The 23840-nt window shown below is 45.0% G+C and overlaps 1 protein-coding gene across 1 annotated transcript; it reads left to right on the top strand.

Moving 5' to 3' along the window:
• Nucleotides 1–451: 451 nt before the first annotated feature.
• On the top strand, nt 452–22650 carry POLR2J (RNA polymerase II subunit J). The gene is made up of 4 exons (XM_040336873.1): nt 452–581; nt 14303–14392; nt 21951–22125; nt 22307–22650. Exons 1-4 carry the CDS (start codon nt 529–531, stop codon nt 22340–22342), a joined length of 354 nt encoding a protein of 117 aa, XP_040192807.1. The 5' UTR covers nt 452–528; the 3' UTR covers nt 22343–22650.
• The last annotated feature ends 1190 nt before the right edge of the window (nt 22651–23840 follow it).

Raw genomic sequence — 23840 nt, 5'->3', positions numbered from 1 at the left:
CGCTGCAGCCCATGGCCACGTGACAGGCATCAGCGTATGGAAAGGGCTCATCTGCGGCCATGTTTGAGAAGGGAAACACGCGATGTTCGTATTCGTAGGATATTTCTATACGTGTAAATGATATTATTAAACAACCTTGGCGGTCCTGTTACGCTTACTAAACATAGCGAATGTAGTTACCTGACAGTACGTAGAAACATGTAATGACTACAAAAGTCGTGAGGGGTCATTTCCGAAGAAAGCCATTCTCACACAACACCTAAAATAGAAGCTGGAGAGACAATTCTACACAATATTTTTTAAGGTGAGCCTAAATAACCACCACAGTTCCTAAAGAGGACCATTTCCTATTTGTCTTCTAGAAAATGGCCGCTAGGCAGAATGACAGTACGAGTTACTGAAGACGGAAGGCGAGAGAAAGCGAGACGTGAGAGGAGGAAGTGAGGTAAGACGCATGCATGCACGCACGTTGTACACACAGCTTCTGAATAGAGTGAACGACAGGAGAAGAAAAGCTTTCTTGTGAAAATGAACGCTCCGCCGGCTTTTGAATCGTTCCTGTTGTTTGAGGGTGAAAAGAAGTGAGTGTGATGGTGGTGACTGGAGAGACTCCACCGCTTACTGTATTATCTGCTATAAGACACAGGCTCTCCAAGGCACTCATTTACCAATCCCAGCATCAGGTCTTATCTATACAGTTTTCTTACTATGTTATTTTCAATCCGCTAAAGGATTTGTATTGGTTTTCTGGTACCTGTAACCCTGCACACAGCATGGCACTGGTTGGCAGGGCAGCAGACCTGATTTGTCTCTGCTGACATTTAGTAGAGCCTCGTACACATGGTCCTAGTGTCAGGCAACATTCGCCGGGTCAATAGAAAAGAGACATCTTCTGTCAAAGGATCATGACTGAAAAAGGTCTGCCAACCGTCTTCCAGTCAGTACTCTCAGCCAATGGCTGTGAGCGCTGACTAGAGTGTTCTAGTGGGTAGGCTGTCCCCCTGTCAGAACACAATAGAACAGGAGAGGTCGCTGTACTAACATTGGATTGTTAGTACAGTGGCTCCTTCTGAGCTCTGTGTTTTTTAGTTCAACCTGCAAAAAAATGTGTATGAGGCTTAACACAGAGCTTGGCTCTCCCCCTGCCTGTGATTGGGACAGTGAAAAGAGAAGCTGCAGCTTGGCTCTTTCTCGCTCTGCTCACTCCTCCAGTCAGCAGGGTCCTTGTTGGCACATGAGCACCCTAGCCACTAGGGATGCACCGATACCAGGCATTTGAGTGAGTATCGGTACTTGCCCAGATACTTCTGATACAGCAGCCAAAACTTTGTGGTGCTGAGGACTGAACAGACTGGTGACAAAAAAATCGTCACCAGTCTAACACCGCGCCGGTCCCGAGGAGCTGCGGGCAGGTGTTTTTAGGTGAGGCCGCAGCTTAGCCTAGTCCGCGAGGCCAGACGTTGCAGACTAGGCCGGAGCTGCACTAAAAAACTCCTGGCCGCAGCTCCTCAGGACCGGTGCTATGTCCATCAAAAAAAAAAAAACTGGATTCAAATCGTACATTTTAGGGGGAAAAATCGCCCAGCTCTAGGAGGTGGTTTGTGCCGGTGGGGCGCTGTTTCTCGTGAGTTTCGTGGTTGGCTCTGGTGGAGTTAGCGTCTGCCTCTTGCCAGGGGGCTCCTTGGGGCTGGGCAGTGAGCTGACGAATCACAGATCATTTGGCTCTCCCTTGTTGGTTGCCTGCACAGCACTGTCTTTATGGTGGAGCACTTCCGGCCGCTCCTGGCGTTTCTGGGTGTGCCAGCCGTTGCCGACTCCGTCCATAGATTTGTCATCCATTGGGCTCGCCGCCCGTTCCCAGGGGCTGCAGGGTTGGGGGCGGTACCCTCTCCCTGCAATGGGCTTGTGGTCTGTTTGCAACACACACATACTTCTTTACAGTGATATTTGCGCCGTCCTTTTTTTTTTTTTTTTTTTTTTTTTTTTTTTATTGTATTGACACAAATTGTACGGCGGACTGATCGGACACTTTTGACACATTTTTGGGACCAGTGTCATTTATACAGCGATCAGTTCTAAAAAAAAAGGCACTGATTACTGTATAAATGTAACTGGCAGAGAAGGGGTTAACACTAGGGAGCGATCAAGGGGTTAATTGTGTTCCCTAATGTGTGTTCTAACTGTAAGGGGGAGGGGAGTGACCTAGAGGAAATTACTGATTGTGGTCCCTAGCTATTAGCAACTCACGATCTACATTTCCTCAGCTCACAGAACATGGATGTGTGTGTGTTTACACACACACACCTCTGTTCTGCCTCTCGTGGCCGGCGGTCATCACAACCGCCGGTCACAAGCATCGGCATTCACGCAATGCAGCGCGCGTGCACCTGCTAGCCCGTTTAAAGCGACCGACGTACAGCTACGACGGTTCGCCCAGCGGAGCCAACCTGCCACAGTATAACGGCGGCGGCTGGTCCGCAAGTGGTTAATGACGGGCCATTTTTTTTTGTGTTACTTTAATTGGTAATTTTGCGGTCATGCAACGCTGTACCCAAATTAAATCCATATCATTTTTTGCACACAAATAGAGCTTTGTTTTGGTGGTATTGATTGACCGCTATAAACAAAGACAACCAAACATTTTGAAGAAACTATTTATTTTTTACTTTCTGCTATAAAACCTATCCAGTAAATAAGAAAAAAAATAAACGTTTTCATAAATTTTGGCCAAAATTTATTCTGCTACATGCTTTTGATAAGAAATCACAATAAGTGTATATTGATTGGTTTGCGTGAAAGTTATAGCATCTAGAAACTATGGAATATATACTGGAATTTTTTATTTATTTTTTATACCATTAATGGTGGTGATCAGTGACTTAAAATTAGACTGTGATAGTTCAGTGGGCAATCTGACACTAACTGATGCTAGGAGGGAACTAACTGACACTGACATCACCAGTGATATTAATACAGTGATAATACTATACACTGTCACTGTACTAATGACACTGGGAAGGGGGTTAACATCTAGGGCGATCAAGGGGTTAAATTAGTGTAAAGTGTGCTGCTTTTACTAATCTCTAAGTTTCTCATCCCTGCTTTTCAGGGGTAAGAAACAGAGTTCATTGTTTCTGTTCAGAGCTCTGTGTTAATTGTCAGCACAGAGCTCTGGGCTGTGATTGGACACAGACGATCAGTAGGCCCTGGCCGTAAATCATTGGCCAGGACTTGCTGACAGGGGGTGCCTTGAACCTGGAAGCAGACAGTGACGTGCAAGTAATGTTGTTTTGCATTTGTGGGCCTGCTGTTCACAGTACATTTTGGGGGGGTGGTCTGCAAGTGGGTTAAAGTATAACTTTTAGTTTTGGATAGAGTGGAGAGGGATTGGAACACCATATAAAAAAAAAAAAATTTTTTATTGTTCTTTCGGAAAATAAAACAGCAGAACATTGGTACAAATATGGCAAACTGACATTGGCAGGAATGAAATTGTAAAAATGCCGAGCAAGCAAATGTTAAAGTCATGGAGGAGGGACCCTCCTCCGATCCTTGGCATCACACAGACTTACAGTAATAAGTGTCTCAAGTAAGATATGTAGTGTACAGTACCTTGAGACTGATGCCTCATTTAACTTTCCATAGTCGCAAACAAAATAAACATGGAAAGGGGAAGGGGGAAGAAAAAGAGAAAGGAGGGGAGGGGGGAAAATGGAAGACCAGATAAACGAGAAGGGAAGGGGGGAGAGAAATGTACCGGCATACCTCTGTGTTTTTCGACCGCCGGATCAGAACGGGTCCTCCCGAGAATGCCACCGCTCCCAGACACTCTTGTGGTCATCTAGTCTGTCCCGCAGTCTGGCCGTCATTTTCTCCATAATCTCTACGTATTTGACCCTAGCATAAAGGGCCTCCTGTGATGGGGGCGCAGTTCTCTTCCAGTGGAGGGCTATTAAGCACCTTGCCCCTGTGAGAACGTGCCTAAGCAGTTTTTTGTAGGGTTTAGCTATTTTTGGTTGGGAGAGACCTAACTGGAAGAGTTTTGGGGTCAAAGGTATGGGTGCCTCAAAGAGCCGAGTCAGTAATTGTTGCATTGAGGTCCAGAACGGGACTATTAAGGGGCACGTCCAAAAAAAATGTGGAAGAGCGTACCTCTGGCTTGCTGACATCGCCAGCAGCGATCAGAGGTGGAGGGATAGACTTTATGGACTACGTCCGGAGTCAGGTACCAAAAGAAGAGAATCTTAGGTATTTTCCTTTTTATAGAGGGTACACATGGAGCTCTTAGCAGCCTGACTCCAGGCCTCCTCTGGGATCTCCTCTCCCAACGGAGCATATATGCATGTTTGCCTTGGGCCTGCATGGAGTGCTTGTTCAGGATCTGGTATATGTCAGAGATCAACCCCCTACGTGAGCGGCCTTCCAGTACAATGCATTCAAATGGGGAAGGCGCAGAGAACTGTAGGCGTGGGGCTATAGTTTGGGCATAGTGGCAAATCTGTAGATAGCTGTAAAACACTTGTCTGGGAAGGTCATATTGAGATTGGAGCTTGGAGAACGGAAGCAGCGTACGGGACCTGGTGTCCGAAGTGGAAAAGATTCCACGAGGCCCAAGGCCACGACATTTGGTGAGTGAGACTAGCTGGCACTTTGGGGTTGCATAGGAAGGAGGTCATCAGAGAGTATTCCGATTTAAGCTCACATTCACGGGATAGCTTCCGCCACAACCGTCGGAGCTGGGACATAGACCCTAACAATCGACCAGGCTCTATCTCCACATTTGCGGTCCAGAGGAGGGTGCACGGGCGCCAACCAGATATTCTCTATCTCTGTCCACTTGTTGTATGACCTCTGGGGGAACCAGGAGACTATTGCTCGCAATTGGGCTGCCTGGTAATACCTAACCAGGTTAGGAAACGCCAGGCCCCCATCGGTGCGGGCCGCCATCATGACCTAGCATGAGACCCTGTGTCGCCCATAGTTCCATACATAGCGCAGTAGGTCAGCCTGAAGTTTACGTAGATGACTATAGGGAATGGGTAGGGTCTGGAATAGGTATAAAAGTTTAGGGAGGATGACCATTTTGACTAATGCAATGCGCCCTAAGAGAGAGAACACCATACAATTTGTATTGCGGTTTGTGTCCCCATTCGGGAGAATTACCTTATCTGTTGGCTCCTGTTTGTGGCTGCAGATGCTGCTGCTCCAACCGGCTTCTGTTTCTTTGTGTTTGGCGCTCATCCATCCATCTCTGTTGGTTTACGGGTTGCGTTCTGTTTGTTCTTAGGGCTGAGCACTCCACTCTTGGAAATCCCAGGAGGATTGCACACTGTTGTAATGTAAGTGCTGCTTTTTAATAAATGGTGCTTATATGATCTCACTAACCTAGCGCCCTGTTTGCATCTTATTTTCTAGTTCACCCTCTTTATTTGTCCTGTTTATTATTATTATTATTATTATTATTATTATACAGGATTTATATAGCGCCAACAGTTTGCGCAGCGCTTTACATCAGGGAAGACAGTACAGTCACAATACAATCAATACAGGAGGGATCAGAGGGCCCTGCTCGTTAGAGCTTACAATCTAGAAGGGAGGGTCAAGTGGAACAAAGGGTAGTTAGCTGTGGGGGATGATCAGATGGACTCAAATGAAAATACAGTTATGTGTGAGAAGGGTAGGCTTCTCTGAAGAGAAGGGTTTTCAGGGATCCTCTAAAAGCTGATAGAGAAGGAGATAGATGGATAGATTGGGGTAAGGAGTTCCATAGGCATGGAGAGGCTCTAGAAAAGTCCTGGAGACGAGCATGGGAGCAGGTGATGAGAGAGCTAGATAGTAGGAGGTCTTGAGAAGAACGAAGAGAACGTACAGGTTGGTATTTAGAAACTAGGTCAGTGATGTAGCTGGGGGCAGAGTTGTGGATGGCTTTGTAGGTAATTGTTAGTATTTTGAATTTAATTCGTTGGATGAGCGGAAGCCAGTGGAGGGATTGACAGAGAGGAGTAGCAGAGACAGAGCGGTTGGTAAGGTGGATTAGTCTGGCAGCAGCATTCATGATGGACTGAAGGGGGGATAGAGTATGCAGAGGTAAGCCAATGAGGAGGGAGTTGCAGTAATCGAGGCGAGAGATGACCAGGGAGTGAATTAAGAGTTTTGTGGTGTCATTGGTTAGAAATGGGCGTATTTTGGAGATGTTGCGAAGGTGGAGGCGGCAAGATTTGGACAGTGATTGAACGTGAGGCTTAAAGGAGAGTTCAGAGTCCAGGACTACTCCTAGGACCTTGACATGTGGGGATGGGCAGATAGTTGTACCATTAATTTTGACAGAGAGATCAGGGGAAGAGGGACGTGGGGGAGGAAAAATTATAAGTTCCGTTTTGGATAGGTTGAGTTTGAGGAAGTGGTGTGACATCCAAACTGATATATCTGATAGTAAATTAGTGATACGTGAGGAGAATGAAGAAGTGAGTTGGGGGGGGTAGAGAAATAGATTTGAGTGTCATCAGCATAAAGATGGTATTGGAAGCCGTGGGAGGCTATCAGCTGACCCAGGGAGGAGGTGTAGATAGAAAATAGGAGAGGTCCAAGAACAGAACCTTGGGGGACCCCAACAGAGAATGGAAGAGGAGAGGAGGAAGTAGAGTTGTAAGCAACGCTGAAGGTGCGGTTGGATAAGTAGGTGGAGAACCAGCGAAGAGTACAGTCACGGAGACCAAAATTGTGGAGTTTTTTGAGGAGGAGTGGGTGGTCAACCGTATCGAAGGCGGCAGAGAGGTCCAGGAGTAGGAGCACAGAATAGTGTCCCTTAGTTTTGGCTGTTAGTATATCGTTTGTTAGTTTTAGGAGAGCAGTTTCTGTGGAATGTTGAGGACGAAATCCAGACTGAAGGGGATCATGGAGGTTATTTTGAGCAAGGTGGACGCTCAGTTGGTTGTAGACTAGACGTTCAAGGAGTTTGGATAAAAAGGGGAGCAAGGAGATGGGGCATAGGTTGTCAAGATTGGACGGGTCCAGTGAGGGCTTTTTAAGTATGGGGCTGACTAGTGCATGTTTCAAAGAGTTAGGGAAGATGCCAGAAGAGAGGGAGAGATTGAAGATGTGGGTTAGAGTGTGTAGAATCGAGCCAGAGGGTGAACGTAGCATTTGCGAGGGAACAGGATCCAGAGCACAGGTGGTAAGATGGACATTAGCAAGTAATTTAGCGACCTCGTCTATAGTGGTGGGGTTGAAAGAGGGAAGTAATGACTGTACCTGTAGGCGTGAGGCGTGGAGGGTATCTGAACAGTAGAGATCTCGTTGTGAATTGTATCAATCTTCCGCTTGAAGTGATTGGCGATCTCCTGGGCGGTGAGTGAGTTAGTGGGTGGAGGACGAAGGAGAGAGTTGAAGGTAGAGAAGAGTTGACGGGGGCGGGATGATAAGTTTTTAATAAGGGTGATAAAATAGGTCTGCTTGGCAGTGAAGAGGCTAGAATTGTATATTTGGAGGGCAGATTTATACTGGGCGAAGTCTTCCTGGGACTTCGTCTTGCGCCACAGGCGCTCGAGAGCACGGCTATGTTTTTTCAGACTTCTAGTATCATTTGTTTGCCAGGGTTGAAGGGGACGGGGCCTTATTCTGCGTGTAGTGAGAGGGGCCAGTCTGTCCAGTGATGCTAGAAGTGAAGTGTTGTAGACTGAAGTGGCTAGGTCGGTGCAGGACAGGGGTGCAATTTTGTCATAGAGGTGGTCAGTCTCAGAGTATAGAAGAGAAGGGTTGATATGGTCAAGGTTTCTACGAGTAACTGTTAGGCATTTGGGGGGAGAGGATGTGGAGGAGAGTGAGAGAGTAAAATTAATAAGGTAGTGATCAGAGAGGGGGTAAGGATAATTGGAGAGGTTGCATAGAGTGCATAGGTGGGAAAAGACAAGGTCAAGAGTATTGCCTTCAGAGTGAGTAGGAGCATGTATCCATTGCTTCAGGTCAAAAGAGGAGGTTAGACTGAGAAGTTTGGAAGTTGCAGGAGTGTTAGCATTAGTAGGGATGTTGAAGTCGCCAAGAATGATTGTGGGGATTTCAGAAGAGAGAAAGTAGGGTAGCCAGGCAGAGAAGTCATCGAGAAAGGAGGATACTGGACCGGGGGGGCGGTAGATGACAGCTATCCTTAGAGAAACTGGGGAGAAGAGACGAATGCAATGCGCCTCAAATGAGGAGAGTGACATAGAGGGAGGTGGCTGAAGCACCTGAAAGGTGCTATGTGGGGCCAATAGGATTCCAACACCCCCTCCTTTGCGTCCACTGGGTCTGGGGGAGTGAGTCCAAAGAAGACCACCGTGGGATAGAGCAGCAGAAGACGCGGTGTCGGATTCATGAAGCCAGGTTTCAGTAATGGCTAGTAGATTAAATGAGTTAGCGATAAAGAGATCATGGAGGGGGGTGAGTTTGTTACAGACAGAGCGAGCATTCCAAAGGGCGCAAGAGAAAGGGAGTCTGGTCTTGGGAAGAAGGGAAATGGGAACTAGATTGTGTGGATTGCGACTGCATGCAGAGGGTGTAGGGCAATGGGTGCGTTGAGCACAGTTAGATGGAGGGCCAGGGTTTGGGGAGACATCACCAGAGGATAGGAGAAGTAGAAGGGTGAGGGAGGTAATGTGGGAATGCGATTTATATGAGGGGACATGCCCCAGCGATTTGGCGCATTGGGCATTTGGTTTTAGAATTAGCATGAGTTGGTGAGTGCAGTAATAAGAAGAGGACAGAAGTGAGGGTGATATATACAAGGTGTGGGGTGGCAAAGAGGGGTGAAGGGAAGACAGTTTAAGGATAGAAGACACAGCTGTCAGAAGCAGTGGTAGACAGTGCATTTTAGAAAGGGGAGGAAAAGTAAAACCTCCCAAAAAAAAAAAAAAAAAGTGATACCTGTATTATACAAGACAAGTCATTTAATACCTTCCCGCCTTGTACAATCGCTGAAGTGCAGAGCAGAAGTGCTTCCACTTATAGAAACGCCCCACTTAAAGATTGAGCCCCAGACGCTATGAGCCCCCTGCTAATGCTTCCCCCTAAAGGATGCTTACATTTATACTGACAGAGATAGGGGGTGGGTGCATTTCAATTAGCTGATCAGGAGGTATTAAAGTTATGCTGATCAACAGGGCAAAATTCTTTGGTCAAAAACAGATCAGCAAGAGGGCAATAAAATTAATGGGCCGTGATTTTGGGTAAGTCAGAGGAGATAATAAAACATTGTAAGGTGGACATATCTACAGAGGGTTAAGCAAAAACAACATGCCAGTATTATCAAATAGACATAAACAAAACAGACAGCAATGTTTCAAATTCTAGGTGGATCTCAGACAGCTGAACATACCATAGTCATTTAAACTAGAGAAAACACATCAGTTTATTATCATCAAAAGGAAAAGAAAATACCAAATTCTGGGTTGTGCCGAAAACAGGAATTGAGGGGTAATCGCTGATTACACTCTGGTGGGATTCCCTAACTTTCCTCTCCCTTCTTGTTTGGCTATGGGACCATAAGTGAGGGGAAATCTCTGCAATGAGACACAGATGACAAAAAGAAAAAAAAAAAAAAACTGGAGGACTATAACCCTGTGTTACTTTATCCAAAATGATTAAAAAAAAGGTTTGCCTTTAGTTCTACTTCAAAAAATACTTTTAATTTAGAAAAAAAAAAAAAAAGCTTTTATATTTTGCATCCTTTATATGTGCCTTGAATGCAGGTCTCTAAGCCAATTATATGTTGCGACTCTGTTGCAATGTTTCTTACCTAGAGATCCTGCCAGTAATAGCACGACCTCTTGCAGGCTGACATTGCTAAGATGCTGCTTCACAATAAGCTGCAGTGTTGTTGGTCTTCCATATAAGCTCCTCCAGTGTCTTTGTTGGGCTGTCTAACAAATAGTTAGCCCATTGGCCAACTGAGTGCGCTTGCTTGGTAGGCTGACAACAGCACAGGTGTCAAAATCCTCAGATTTACCATTCAGTCCTGCATCTCTGTCCTGATAATGTTGTGTTCTGGGTTGTCTACTGAGATCACATCATTAGACATCTACCATGTGGGTTGCACTGCACAATTTTTTCTTTCTTTAATTTAATTCTTTGTACTTAAATTAGTGTGAGCTGTAACACGCTGCACAGAGAATAATTTGGTTTCACCCTTATTTGGGTTACTGAGCATGTGCACTAACTCAAAAAAGGGTATTATCTGAGGGGATCGTGGCCATGAGAGTGTGGTTCCCACATAATTGGGTATAAAGCGACCCAAAAAGTGGGCACGATCTGGGCAGGACTGCCCAGAAGGTGAGCATGTATACTGTGGGCCATGCACGAGAGTAACACTATCCTGGGGACTGGGAAGGAAGATGTTGTAGACAGTGGCTTATTGTTAGCCTGCTACATGATGTGATTACTAGCAGGATCTCCACATAAGAAATTTCAAAACGGATTAACAATAATGATTAACTTAAACTGTATATATTAAGACTTGATGCCAAAAGTCAATATGGGTTTACAAACACTTTAAAGTCACTCTGTCGCCTGTGAAAATAATCCTATAAAATGGCACTTATTGGTCAACAAATCCAAAATTTGCTTGCTTCAAGACAATCTCCAGCATCTGACACATAGAGTGTCCCCCCGCTATGTGCTGTGGTTCCACCCACTGGACCCTACTTCATTACAGGATACAGTAGTGACATGGCAGCCCGTGGAAGGAATCGTTGCACAGTGGGGACGCATGTATTTGTGTACAATACTTGTAGGATATATGGTTGAATTGGTGACTGAAAAAAGAGCCCATGCCTATGTGGGTACATTCTGTATTTAAAACCTAACTTCAGGCAGATCCTTTTGTTTTTTCTTCATTCAGGATAGCCACTTGAAGATTAGGCCTATTCTGACACTTTTTGTTTTGACATTCAGAGTTGTCTTGTAGCCAATCCTTTGTTATCTTGGCTGTGTGCTTAGGGTCGTTGGGAAAATGAACCTTCGCCCCATTCTGAGGTCCAGAGCACTCTGGAGCAGGATTTTTTCATCAAGGATGTCTCTGTATATTGCTGCATTCATCTTTCCCTCGATCCTGACTAGTCATCCTGTCGCTGAAAAACATCCCCACAGCATAATGCTGCCACCACCATGCTTCACTGTAGGGATGGTAATGGCCAGGTGATGAGTGGTGTCTGGTTTCCTCCAGACATAAAGCTTGCCATTCAGACCAAAGAGTTCAATCCTTGTTTCATCAGACCAGAGGATTTGGTTTCTCATGGTCTAAAAGTCCTTCAGGTTCCTTTTAGCAAACGCCAGGCCTGATTGGTGGAGTTCTGCAAGGTTCTCCTCACAGATAAACGCTGGAGCTCTGTCAGAGTGACCATCGGGTTCTTGGTCACCCCCCTGACTAAGGTCCTTCTCGCCTGATCTCTCAGTTTAGCTGGGCGGCCCATTCTAGCAAGAGTCCTGGTGGTTCCATACTTCTTCCATCTACGGATGATGGAGGACACTGTGCTCCTTGAGACCTTCAATGCTGCAGAAATTTTTCTGTATAATCACAAAAAAGGGGATAACTTGGGGGGACATACTCACTTAAGGGGTATACAAAGCATACGTTGCTGACTCACCCAAGTGATGATCTGGAGTCAAAGTAAAAAATGCAGGAAAAAGAGAAAATAGGCTCCAAATAGAAACTCACTGCAACATATGTATTCTTACAATTGTATTGTTGCAAAAGGTTAAATATTATGCAAAATGTCAAAACAAACCTTCCCCATACCACAATAAAACAAGCATGCATGACAACATTGTCAAAAACAGTTAAAACACAGCACCAGACACGAGCAATTCTTATTGCCTGATGCTATGGACATGCTGTTCCAGGTGCAGGGCAGCTGATTTAAAAACTGTCTCCTATTTTTTTTGTCAAGCCCTGATATAATGCTTTAAAAAAAAAATGGCCTTGTTTACATTGGCCGTGAACTGGAAGTTGCATCGATTCAGTCCTTGTAGGCCATAGCGATGAGCAAGAGACCATCTTTCCTCTGCTTATTTCTGTGGCCAGCTGCTGCCAGTGCCAGAATGGTTCTCTAGCTTCCCGATCAGCCAGGTAAGCCTGAGAACCATTGGAAAATCAGTCACTCAGATCACTTTAAGCAGAAAGAGCGGCGCCTGAGGAAAATTTTAACACCGGGGTGATGGCATCAAGCTGCAGTCCTAACCCCAGTATTAAATGTCAAAGTAATGACATATTTTTTAAGGTTAGGGGTCGGCAAGTGGATAGCATGAAATGAGTGAGAATTTTATTACTGTTTGTTTTGTTTAGGGATTTTCCCACTCGGGTCCTGTTGGGGTATCTCAGGCAAAGCATGTGATGGGTAATCTCTGAAATGGGTGAAGTCTAACAACACTTTGTAGTAGAGCAGGGCAAGGATAAAATGTTGTGTGAAGTTCTATTGCTTTCCAGGGCTTCACATTCTGTTTCCCTTTTATTCCTTGACTTGTAGTCATAGGGATAACATGAAAGGGAAGCTTCTGCAGAAAAAATAGAGACTGTAATAAAACGCCAACAGAAGTTCTAACCCTTCTCTTCTTGTCAAAAACCTAAAGTGGTTGTGAACGTTGAAGGTTTTTTACCTTCATGCATATTCTATACATGAAGGGAAAAAACCTTCAGTGTGCAGCTCCCCCTAATACTTATGTGAGCCCGATTTAGCGATGTGCACAATAGCAGCAGCTCTGCTGGGTCTCTCTCTCTCCTCATTGGCTGTGAGACAGCAGTGGGAGCCATTGGCTCTCGCTGCTGTCACCGTCTGTCACACAGAGGTAGCTCAGGAGCAAGCACGCATGAGTGCCCCCCATAGAAAGCAGCTTGCTCTGGGGGAACTTGGCAAGGAGGAGTGGCCAGAAGCTCTGGCGGGGACAAGAGAAGAGGAGAATCTGGGCTGTTTTGTGCAAAACCACTGCACGGGGCAGATAAGTATGACAAGTTTCTTACTTTAGGTTGCATATATGTTTGTTGATTTTTGAAAAACAATACAACAGCATGGAAGATAATGTTAACCACTTAAGGACCGGAGCAATATGCAGCTAAATGACCCAAGGGGTTTTTACAATTCGGCACTGCGTCGCTTTAACAGACAATTGCGCGGTCGTGCGACGTGGCTTTCCAAACAAAATTGGCGTCCTTTTTTCCCCACAAATAGAGCTTTCTTTTGGTGGTATTTGATCACCTCTGCGGTTTTTATTTTTTGCGCTATAAACAAAAATAGAGCGACAATTTTGAAAAAAATTCAATATTTTTTACTTTTTGCTATAATAAATATCCCCCAAAAACATATCTAAAAAATAATTTTTTCCTCAGTTTAGGCCGATACGTATTCGTTTACCTATTTTTGGTAAAAAAAATCGCAATAAGCGTTTATCGATTTGGTTTGCGCAAAATTTATAGCGTTTACAAAATAGGGGATAGTTTTATTGCATTTTTATTAATTTTTTTTTTTTACTACTAATGGCGATCAGTGATTTTTTTTTTTTCGTGACTGCGACATTATGGCGGACAATTTTGACACATTTTTGGGACCATTGTCATTTTCACAGCAAAAAATGCATCTAAATTGCATTGTTTATTGTGAAAATGACAGTTGCAGTTTGGGAGTTAACCACAGGGGGCGCTGTAGGAGTTAGTGTTCACTTTGTGTGTGTTTACAACTGTAGGGGGGTGTGGCTGTAGAAATGACGTCATCGATCGAGTCTCCCTTATATAAGGGATCACTTGATCGATACGCCGCCACAGTGAAGCACGGGGAAGCCGTGTTTACATACGGCTCTCCCCGTTCTTCAGCTCCGGGGAGCGATCGCGACGGAGCGGCTATAAACGAATAGCCGCGCCGTCTTCCCGGATCGCTCCCCGAGGGGATCCGACCGCCGCATGTAGCGGGGGGGGGGTCCCGATCGGACCCCCGACCCACGTCTAGGCAGGTACGTTGATGTGCCTGTCCGTGCCATTCTGCCGACGTATATCTACATGAGGCGGTCGGGAAGTGGTTAAAATGTTACAAATCCCAGGAGCCTGCATTCACTATATCTGTTCTCCCACCAGTACACAGCAATGCAATAGTTTTAGTAAATATGAACGGCTAAATACTTTTTCTCATCAGTAGTTAGAGCAGTCTTGTGACTTCTATCAGTTTCCAACAGAGCACTTGTTAAACTTTGTAGGAGGAGTTTTCATTCTTACCTGATTGTCCTCTTTGGCTTGGTGTGTTCTAATAGACAATATATATATCTTTTTTTTTTTTTCTTCTCTTCATAGAATAACAATCACCAAGGACACAAAGGTACCCAATGCCTGCCTGTTCACTATAAACAAGGAAGATCATACCATTGGAAATATCATTAAATCGTAAGTCAATATATGTAGTAAGACCTTCTACGCAAGATAGTCTCATCGGTACAGAAGCCCTGAATCATATTGGTGTGTAGCTCTGCTCAGTGCAGTGTATGTGTGTGTATGTATATATATATATATATATATATATATATATATATATATATATATATATGTTTGTGTGTAATCTCTCATATACAATTGCTACACAAATCATTGAAATTCAAAGTTAATAAAGTTACCTTTTCCTTTTTTAATTTGCAGTGCTGTAATTTTCTGTAAAATGGGAAACCTGCAGGCATTCTGTGCACTTGGTGTACAGAGCATCTCTAAAATTTGTGTGATTGGCTTGCTAAATTTTCTCAACTCGCCTTTCAGGACAACCTTGGAGAGAGCGCAGCTCCGCCTCTTAATTATGAAACACATGCTAATCTTTAAAACCCTCCTCTTCCACCATGGCCTCAGTTATTGTGTTTCCTCCGCCATGGTGGAAGTGCATGCATGTGGACCAGAGGAGCTGCGCTCTTTCCAAGGGGAGAGGGGTAAGCTTACCTTTTACTTGTGTTTTTCTGCCTGGTGTGCAGAGGCCATCCCAGCCCCCCCTAAACGAGAGGGGGGTGCTCGAGTCTCCAGCCTCTTCCTGCTCAGTGGAGTGAAGACTCTACAGGAAGCAGCGCTGAGTTCCCGGGGTACGCAGTCTTGGCTCAGGCGGCCGGGCGGTACGTTACCGCGGTTGCGGTGTTTTCTTTTCCACATGTCGGTTCCGGGTCCTTGCGGGCGGGTGACGTCATGCACAGCGGCGCGGCTTCCTGTAGAGGCGTGGCGGCGCATGGTTCACGCTGCCTGGAACGCAGAGGCCAGGGGACAGGCCTAGAGAACGGTGTCTTCCGGTTCCGGCCATCTCTGATGACGCACGGACCCGGGAAAATTTTAAAATTGCTCGGTCCCAACTGCGTTTCTCTGCAAAGGAAGAGGGATCAGCAGCAATGGCGGAAACAGGCGCCTCAGACACCGCTCAGGTCCAGGTAGGAGGGGTACAGTGGTGCCTCGATTCTTTACCTTTTGGACTCATGTTTGTGATTGTTTTGTTCCTCAAAGGAGCCTGTACTGCAGGGTCAGAGGTAACTTCTCTCGGTCCCTGACAGTTTGCACTTTTTGGTGGTGATATGTTTGTTATGCTGGGGGCCTTTCCTCTCTCTTCTTTCCTTAGCGGTGGCGGTTTTCCTTCTGGTAAAAACCAAAATGGTAAACCGTTAAAGTGAGATATCTCTCCTTTTTATGTGTTTTAGGAAAAAACAAACATTTTAAAACCACCACCTCAAAGGAAGTGTCCTTCTTGCAAGAACCCTCTTAAAGATACATGGCAGAAGGCAATGTGCAGATCCTGTATCAAGGATTTAGTGGAAGAAGAGACATCCTAGCAATATAAGGATCTGTTTTCTTCTGTGCAAGAACTCGTAAGTTCTTTGAGCTCAGTTAAATCCATGTTGGCTCAGAGTCCAGCAGTACAAACTGAACCTCAACAATTGCCACCTAGCCCAAAAGCTTCCACCTCCTAAATCCGAGGTTGTGGATTCAGGGGATGAGGGGACAAGTACTCTTCGCTCGGTCAGAGATTCAGATGAGGAGGAAGAGGAAGAAAGTTGCAGAAGTTCTAGATACAAAGTCTCCCTAGATGAAGTAGACGATCTGCTTGATGCAATCTATACTACACTTGAAATTCAGGAAGAAGAGGTACAATTGTCCCTTCATGACAAAATGTACCAGGGGTTGGACGACTCCAAACATAAAGTGTTTCCAGTCCACAAAGTAGTATCAGATACTATCAAAAAAGAGTGGAAAGATCCAGAAAGGGGTCCTTTCTTTTCTAAGAGCCTAAGGAAGAGATTCCCCTTTGGAGATAAGGATTCTGAAGCCTGGAATAAAAAGCCACGAGTAGATGTGTTTTTTTTCTCAGGTGTCTCGACGCACGGACCTTGCGTTTGAGGACATGGGGGTACTGAAGGATGCCATGGATAAAAGGGCGGACTCCTTGTTAAAAAGGGTTTGGGACTCTACATCACTCAGTCTTAAACCCACTATGGCTTTCACAGTGGTGGCAAGAAACTTATAGTGATGGGTGGAAAAGCTGATGAGCCATGTAGAAGCAGGCACGCCAAGAAAAGATATTTTGGAATCTTTTCCCTTGATTTTAAAATCAATCAGGTACATGGCTGATGCATCAGCTGAATCAATCAAGCTGGCAGCTAGATCTTCTGCTTTAGTAAATTCAGCCAGGCGTGCAGTCTGGCTTAAAACCTAGACAGGGGATACAGCCTCTAAAATTAAACTCTGCGGTTTACCCTTTTCAATAAGGTACAAGCCCTTTGTATGGACACTATCCACTCTATAACGAAGTTATTAACACCGGAGTGCTTCATGGCCTCTCTGGATCTAAGAGATGCTTACCTACATGTACCAATAGCTCAGGCCTCTCAAAAGTTTCTTCGCCTGGCAATCAACTTAGGGACTTCAATTTGGCATCTACAATTCAGGGCTCTGACGTTCGGCCTTTTGTCCTCCCCCAGGATTTTTACAAAGGTGATGGCGGAAGCCTTGGAACCTCTGAAGCTGAGGGGGGTCTCAGTTGTTCCATATCTGGACGACCTCCTGTTTTTTGCAGATTCAAAAGATCAGCTGGTGACAAATCTCCAAGTGTCGGTCTCATCTCAAGAGCCTGGGGTGGCTTTTGAATCTAGAGAAGTCAAACCTAGACCCTGCACAGGAGATGAGGTTTCTCGGTTACACCATCAATTCAGTCCTCCAAAAAGTGTTTCTCCTTCAGGAAAAAATAGAGAAAATCTATACCGCAGTGAGTCAGATTCAGACGAATACGGTCAGCCATGGCAGTTTTAGGCCAGCTCACGGCTTCTATTCCGGCCGTCCAATGGGCGAGATTACATTCCAGACCCCTACAGAGGAACATCCTACAAGTGTGGTCTCACCAAGAATCACTGGAAAAACATTTCAAACCAACATCAAGAGTAAAACGGTCCCTCTGGTGGTGGAGAGATTCTTCCAATCTGTCGAAGGGTCTCTCATGGGTCCTCCCTTTGGATAAGCGTCTGACAACAGACGCAAGTTCTTGGGGATGGGGAGCCCACCTGGACGGGCAAACCGCACAAGGCTCTTGGTCCAAAGTGGAGGCAAGGAGGTCATCAAATTGGCGAGAGCTAAAAGCCAATTTTTTGGGTCTCCTGGCTTTTCAACAGATACTGAAGGGTCATCATGTTCAAGTCTTGTCAGACAACACAACAGCAGTAGCCTATGTGACAAAACAAGGCGGGACCAGGAGCCAAGGTCTGATGGAATTAGCCAACCAGTTGTTATCATGGGCGGAGCTAAACGTGACTTCTTTGTCAGCAATTCACCTAAAAGGGTCCCAAAACCTGCTAGCAGACCCTCTGAGCAGAAGGAGAGTAATAGACGCAGAATGGAGTCTGAATCAGGAGATATTCAACATGATCTCCAAGGAATGGGGCATCCTCAAGTGGACCTTTTTGCCAGCCAACAAAACTCAAAGGTCCAGGAGTTCTTTTCTCTCCACAGAGGAGACCAGGCATTAGGCATAGATGCTCTAGCCCAACCATGGGATTACCAGCTGTGCTACGCTTTTCCCCCCTTTCCCCTAATCCCGTTGGTTTTAAGGAAATTCAGGGAAGAAAAAACAAACCTAATTCTGATTATTCCCTTTTGGCCAAAAAGGCCTTGGTTCGCAAAGTGTTGAATCTGGTCGTAAAACCTCTGTGGAAGTTACCATCCAGGGAGGACCTTCTAACACAGGGCTCTGTGTGTCATCCAGAAACAGACAGATTACACCTAAGCGCTTGGTTTCTGAAGAAGACATTCTAAAAAACAAAGGTTTGTCTGACAAAGTAGTAAGGACTCTACTGTCTAGTAGGAAGGAGGTAACGATCTATTTACCTAAAAGTATGGAAGAAATATAATTCTTGGTTTTCTTCCAAAGTTTTTCAGACCAAGAGTGTGGTTTCAGTTCTGGAATTTCTCCATGAGGGAATGGAAAAAGGACTTGCAGCCAGTACCTTTAAAAAAGCAGGTAGCGGCTCTTTCTGTTTATTTTGAAAAAACTCTGTCCAGAGAACCCTTGATTTCTAGTTTTTTTTAGGGCTCTTGCACGAAACAGACCAGTGACCCTCATAAGTCCCAAATAGGAAAACTTTTCAGTTGTTTTACAAGGATTAATGGGAGCTCCGTTTTGAACCTTTTAGAAGATACTTCTTTGAAAAATGTAATTCTCAAAACAGTCTTTTTGGTGGCCATTACTTCAGCAAGACGAGTTAGTGAGCTCCAAGCTCTGGCCATTACTGAACCTTTTCTAAGAATATTCTCAGACCGAGTGATCCTTCAGACGGATCCCGCCTTTCTTCCAAAAGTGTCATCAAGATTCCATCGGTCGCAGGAAATAGTTTTACCCACTTTTTCTTCAAATCCTTCTAACGCTGGAGAAGAAGCATTTCATACTTTAGATGTGAAAATGTGTCTGTTGCAGTTTCTTTCAGTCACCAGAGAATTCAGAAACTCAAATGCTCTTTTCATAACATTTTCAGGTCCCCGTAAAGGGGAAAAAGCTTCCAAAAGTATGCTAGGAAGATGGCTTAAACTCGCAATTACAGAAGCCTATAAAGCCAAAGGAGTTGTGCCTCCCTCAGGTATTTTTGCACACTCAACAAGATCAACTGCAGTCTCCTGGGCTGATGGGGCCGGTGCGACACTGAGCAGATTTGCAAGGCTGCCACCTGGTCCAACTGCTCAACGTTCCTAAGACACTATAGGTTGGACCTATTGTCTGCCGCAGATCAAGCCTTTGGCAGAAAGGTGCTGCAGGCAGTAGTCCCACCCTAGGGTAAGTTACTTGTTTATCCTCTCCAAGGTTGTCCTGAAAGGCGAGTTGAGAAAGACTTAGACTTACCGGTGAAGGTATTTCTAAGAGCCTTTCAGGACAACCGCTATTTCCCTCCCTAAATGTATGTTAAAGTAATAGTTATATAAATCTATCATGGTGTTGTGGTTTTCTGTGCTTTATCTTCCATAGAGTCGGACCACAATAACTGAGGCCATGGTGGAAGAGGAGGGTTTTAAAGATTAGCATGTGTTTCCTAATTAAGAGGCAGAGCTGCCCTCTCTCCAAGGTTGTCCTGAAAGGCTCTTAGAAATACCGCCACCGGTAAGTCTTTTTCAGAAGTCCGCACTTACAAGTCAGATTTTAGGAACCCCCTAAAATCTATTTCCCAATACTTTATTATTTCTAAAGGGATGCAGATACTGCAGCTTCCCTCATTGGAAAACGGTGCTCCAGACGTTTATAATGAACCAGGTGCACCCATTCAAAAGGAGAATGCGATCAGTCTGGCAAAACAGAACTATTTTTTCAAGGCAAACTAAGGCTGCATTCGCACAATTGCGTCCAGATTTGCCACAACTCTGCCCACGATTTGAAAGTGCCCATGTGTGAATGACAAATCGCAGGACTCGCATTTGAGATGCCATTCATTTGATTGGCACCTCAAAATCGCAGTGCAGGTAAGCCGTGAAATAAATTGCGCTGCAATCGCATGCAACCTACATTTTGGGAAGCATGTTGCCCAAAAACAGTTCAGGAGCTGCTTTTGGGCAACAAGCTTTCCCGCAGTGCAGGTTGCTGAGATTTATCAAGCGTGTGAATGCAGCGCAGCCTAAAAGTAGGAATCTGCTACAACTTTTGTTAAAATCCCTGCAGTGTACATTACTCCTCCAGAGGGTTTTTTTTCCCTCCAAAAAATTGAAGTTTCTTTTTTTAAGCAGTACCCTTTTTTTTTTTTTTGTTGTTGTTTTTTCATTGTTTTTTTGCCATCTCTGATGCTGCACTACCTTCATCTCTGTGGCTTGTAAATGAACTGTAATAAATCTTAAATAGTTGTGTTGTGCTGTGTGGCAAGTAAACCTCTATACATACTGGTCATTTAGTGCCGGTGATCTGACGTGCTGGTTCCATGTATCATGGAAGTTCCAGCGCATGCGCGAACTGACGCGCTGAGCTGGTTCCAGCCATCGGGAAAGTTCCGTCAAGCACTGCGCAGGTGCAAACTTGCTGACGGAAATCCCCGAACGGCGGCCGGCATCCAGGGCGACGTGGACTTAGAGGAAAGTGGCCAGTCGGCCTCACGTCCTCGCTGCGCTCGGACGGCTCGCTTCGCTCGCTCGGCCTCCTGGCTCTTTTTTTAACATCCTCCAATCCACGGGGATGTTAAAGAATGAGCCTGGATGCCGGGCGAGGTTCGGGGATTTCCGTCGGGAAGTTTGCGCCTGCGCAGTGAGTGGAGGAACTTCCCCCATAGGGGAACATTGAGGACAAGTCACCGGTTCACACTGGGGCGACTCGTCGGCCTGACAAGTCGCGTTCCATTCTATTCACCAGAACCGTTCTAATAGGAGCGACACAAGTCGCTCCGACTTGGAAAAAGGTTCTTGTATGACTTCGGGGGAGACCGGGGGGGGGGGGGGGGGGGGTGGGGGACTTGCATTGACTTGTATACAGAAGTCATTTTTGAAGGCCGCCTCGGAAGTCGTCTTCAGGACGCCTTGCCGAGTCACCCCCGAAGTCGTGCCGCAGCAGTGTGAACCGCCTCGAATTGTTGCCTAAATATCAACATTTCCTTTCCAATGGTGAGAAATAATACCGCTCAGAAAACTGCTGATCCCCCTGGCTTTGCTTCCGTACCACCAAGCCAAAAGGGTGCTGGCTATGCACTGGTGCATTGGATGAAAAGAGGTCCTGGACTGCCGCACTCCTTAAAACTATATCTTTATTCGGCAAGTGAAATCCAAAAAACAGCAAACGACGTAAAACGCGACACTGTTCCGACGTCCATACCTAACATGACTTACCCCTGCTTTATGAGGGGTAACTTTACGCCGGCGTATGTCTTACGTAAACTACGTATCTTGCTACGCCGGGCGCACGTATGTTCGTGAATCGGCGTATCTAGCTTATTAGCATATTCGACGCAGTAATCTACGGAAGCGCCACCTAGCGGCCAGTGTAAATATGCACCCTAAGATACGACGGTGTAAGAGACTTACGCCGCTCGTATCTTAGCCGAATTTATGCGTAACTGATTCTAAGAATCAGCCACATAGATACGACGGCTCTCATTCGGACTTACGACGGCGTACATAGCGCTACGCCATCGTAAGTCCTTTGAGAATCTGGGCCAAAGAATCCAAGCTGAGATAACATGCACTGCATTGATGCTTTCACACAAGCCTAAAACTCATTCTTTACAGGCTCCAAAAAATATAAAGACAAACCTGCAAAAAAATGTTGTTTTGTTTTTCTTTAAAAGGTCAACTTATTTTTTTAAAGGGAAATTATGCTTTGTTTCTCCAATGGCACAGTGAGACGTTTTCCTGAATAGCAATTAGTTCACCAATTCATTTTACCAGTTGTCTGTACCTGCTTTTTTAAGTAAGTTCCCTGTACAGAAATCTTTATGGTGTTTGATATTTACTAAACTATACATTTATTTTCTCACAGGCAGCTGTTAAAAGATCCCCAGGTTCTATTTGCAGGGTACAAGGTGCCTCATCCCCTGGAGCATAAAATTGTTATTCGAGTTCAAACCACACCTGAATATAGCCCTCAAGAGGCTTTTACCAATGCTATCACAGACTTGATAAGTGAATTGTCTCTTTTGGAGGAAAGATTTAGGGTATGTGCATCATTTGCTGTGCTTTTGAATGTTTTTTTGTATTTAAAAAGATACCCTTTTAGACAGCCATTACTGTCGCCCCCTGACCCCTCGTTTCTGTTGTATATGACCCCCCATTGCTTTTTTTTCCATACCTCACGGATAATTTATGTATTTGATTTTATTTAAACTTCTTTTCCAGGTTGCCATTAAAGACAAACAAGAAGGAATTGAATGAGTGTAAACACTGAACCCTGCATTGGCTCCAAGTCCTCTGCTTTGATTTAAACATATCCCTTTTCTGCGGGGAATATATTTGAGTGGCATATTTGTTTGACTTTGTAACAAATAAAATACTGTTTGCCTATTTGCAACATCATTTTTTTTGCTTAAATATTTGGGAATTATGCCTTATTAGTCCTAAAGCAGGACTGCACATTATGGTAGATGCCTTTATTTGAACATTTGGAATCTGTGAGAAATGCTTTTGTCTTGTGGAAATAAAGCCAGCTCAAAATGGCTGTAAGAGGCAGACCTTTCAACCAAGTTGACTTTGTTTTTCTTTTGTGTGTGTTGGAAATTGTTTTTCTTTTGTGTGTGTTGGAAATTGTATGTCAGTGGGCTGCCTTAATGCAATGCACTTTAACATGACATAATGCACACAGGGTGAATTGTAACAAGGAAACCCACAATAGTTGTAAGAAGCCAGTGGTGACCATCTAAAACTGACTTGTCACTTCAGGGTTGACTTATCATTAAAGCATTTTGCTTTTGGCTAGTGGCATATGAATATACAATGTGGAATCAATATATAAACTTTCTGAAATGAATGCATCTGACCCTCGCCACACTTCAATACATAAATCCATGAGCTGTGTTGCAGTACAAAAAATGTAGATTCTCAAATCATGTTGAGAATCTATAGGAAATGAATATGTCCATGCAACATGTCTCTAAGAACCAAAAAAGGGCACAGTGTGAATGAGCCCTCAAACATCCAGTTATTGATGAATTCACTTACAGACCAGTCCTTTCTTTTATTGGAAAGGTTATTTGCCTACAGAAAGCTATCAAACCTTCACAAAGACACAGGATTCAATTGTTTTTACTGTTCTCACATGGCAACCAGCAACATTTCAGCACTTTTAATTGGAAATTGTTAGGGTTGTCCCGATACCGATACCAGTATCGGGACCGATACCGAGTATTTGCGGGAGTACTCGTACTCCCGCAAATACCCCCGATACTAAAATAGAATACTTGTTCTCCTCCCCCCCCAGCACCCCCCCCCCCCCCGCGGCTGCCGCCGCAAACCCGTCACCGCAAAGCGTCCGCCGCCGTTAATCAGCGTGCGGGGAACAGCTTTCGTTTGAATAGCTGTATCCCCGCCGCGTATAGACACTCCCCCTTGCGCGGGATTGGACGGATGATCTGTCCAATCCCGCGCAAGGGGGAGTGTCTATACGCCGCGGGGATACAGCTATTCAAACTAAAGCTGTTCCCTGCACGCTGATTAACGGCGGCACGTGCGGCATCAAGGTATGGAGGACATGGCTGGAATATGTGGGGGGACATGGCTGCATTTGGGGACACATTTAAAAAAAAGTATCGGTACTTGTACTCAGTCCTAAAAAAGTGGTATAGGGACAACCATAGAAATTGTTAAAACCTAAGACCCTGTACAAATAATGCCTCAAATTATATATACACATTAGTGTATGGTGAAAGATCAGAAA

This window comes from Rana temporaria, chromosome 2 (assembly GCF_905171775.1).
Source record: "Rana temporaria chromosome 2, aRanTem1.1, whole genome shotgun sequence".
In the NCBI taxonomy this organism is placed as follows: Eukaryota; Metazoa; Chordata; class Amphibia; order Anura; family Ranidae; genus Rana; species Rana temporaria.
Note: the sequence above shows the minus strand (reverse complement) of the source record. Positions and strands in the feature narration are given on the sequence as shown.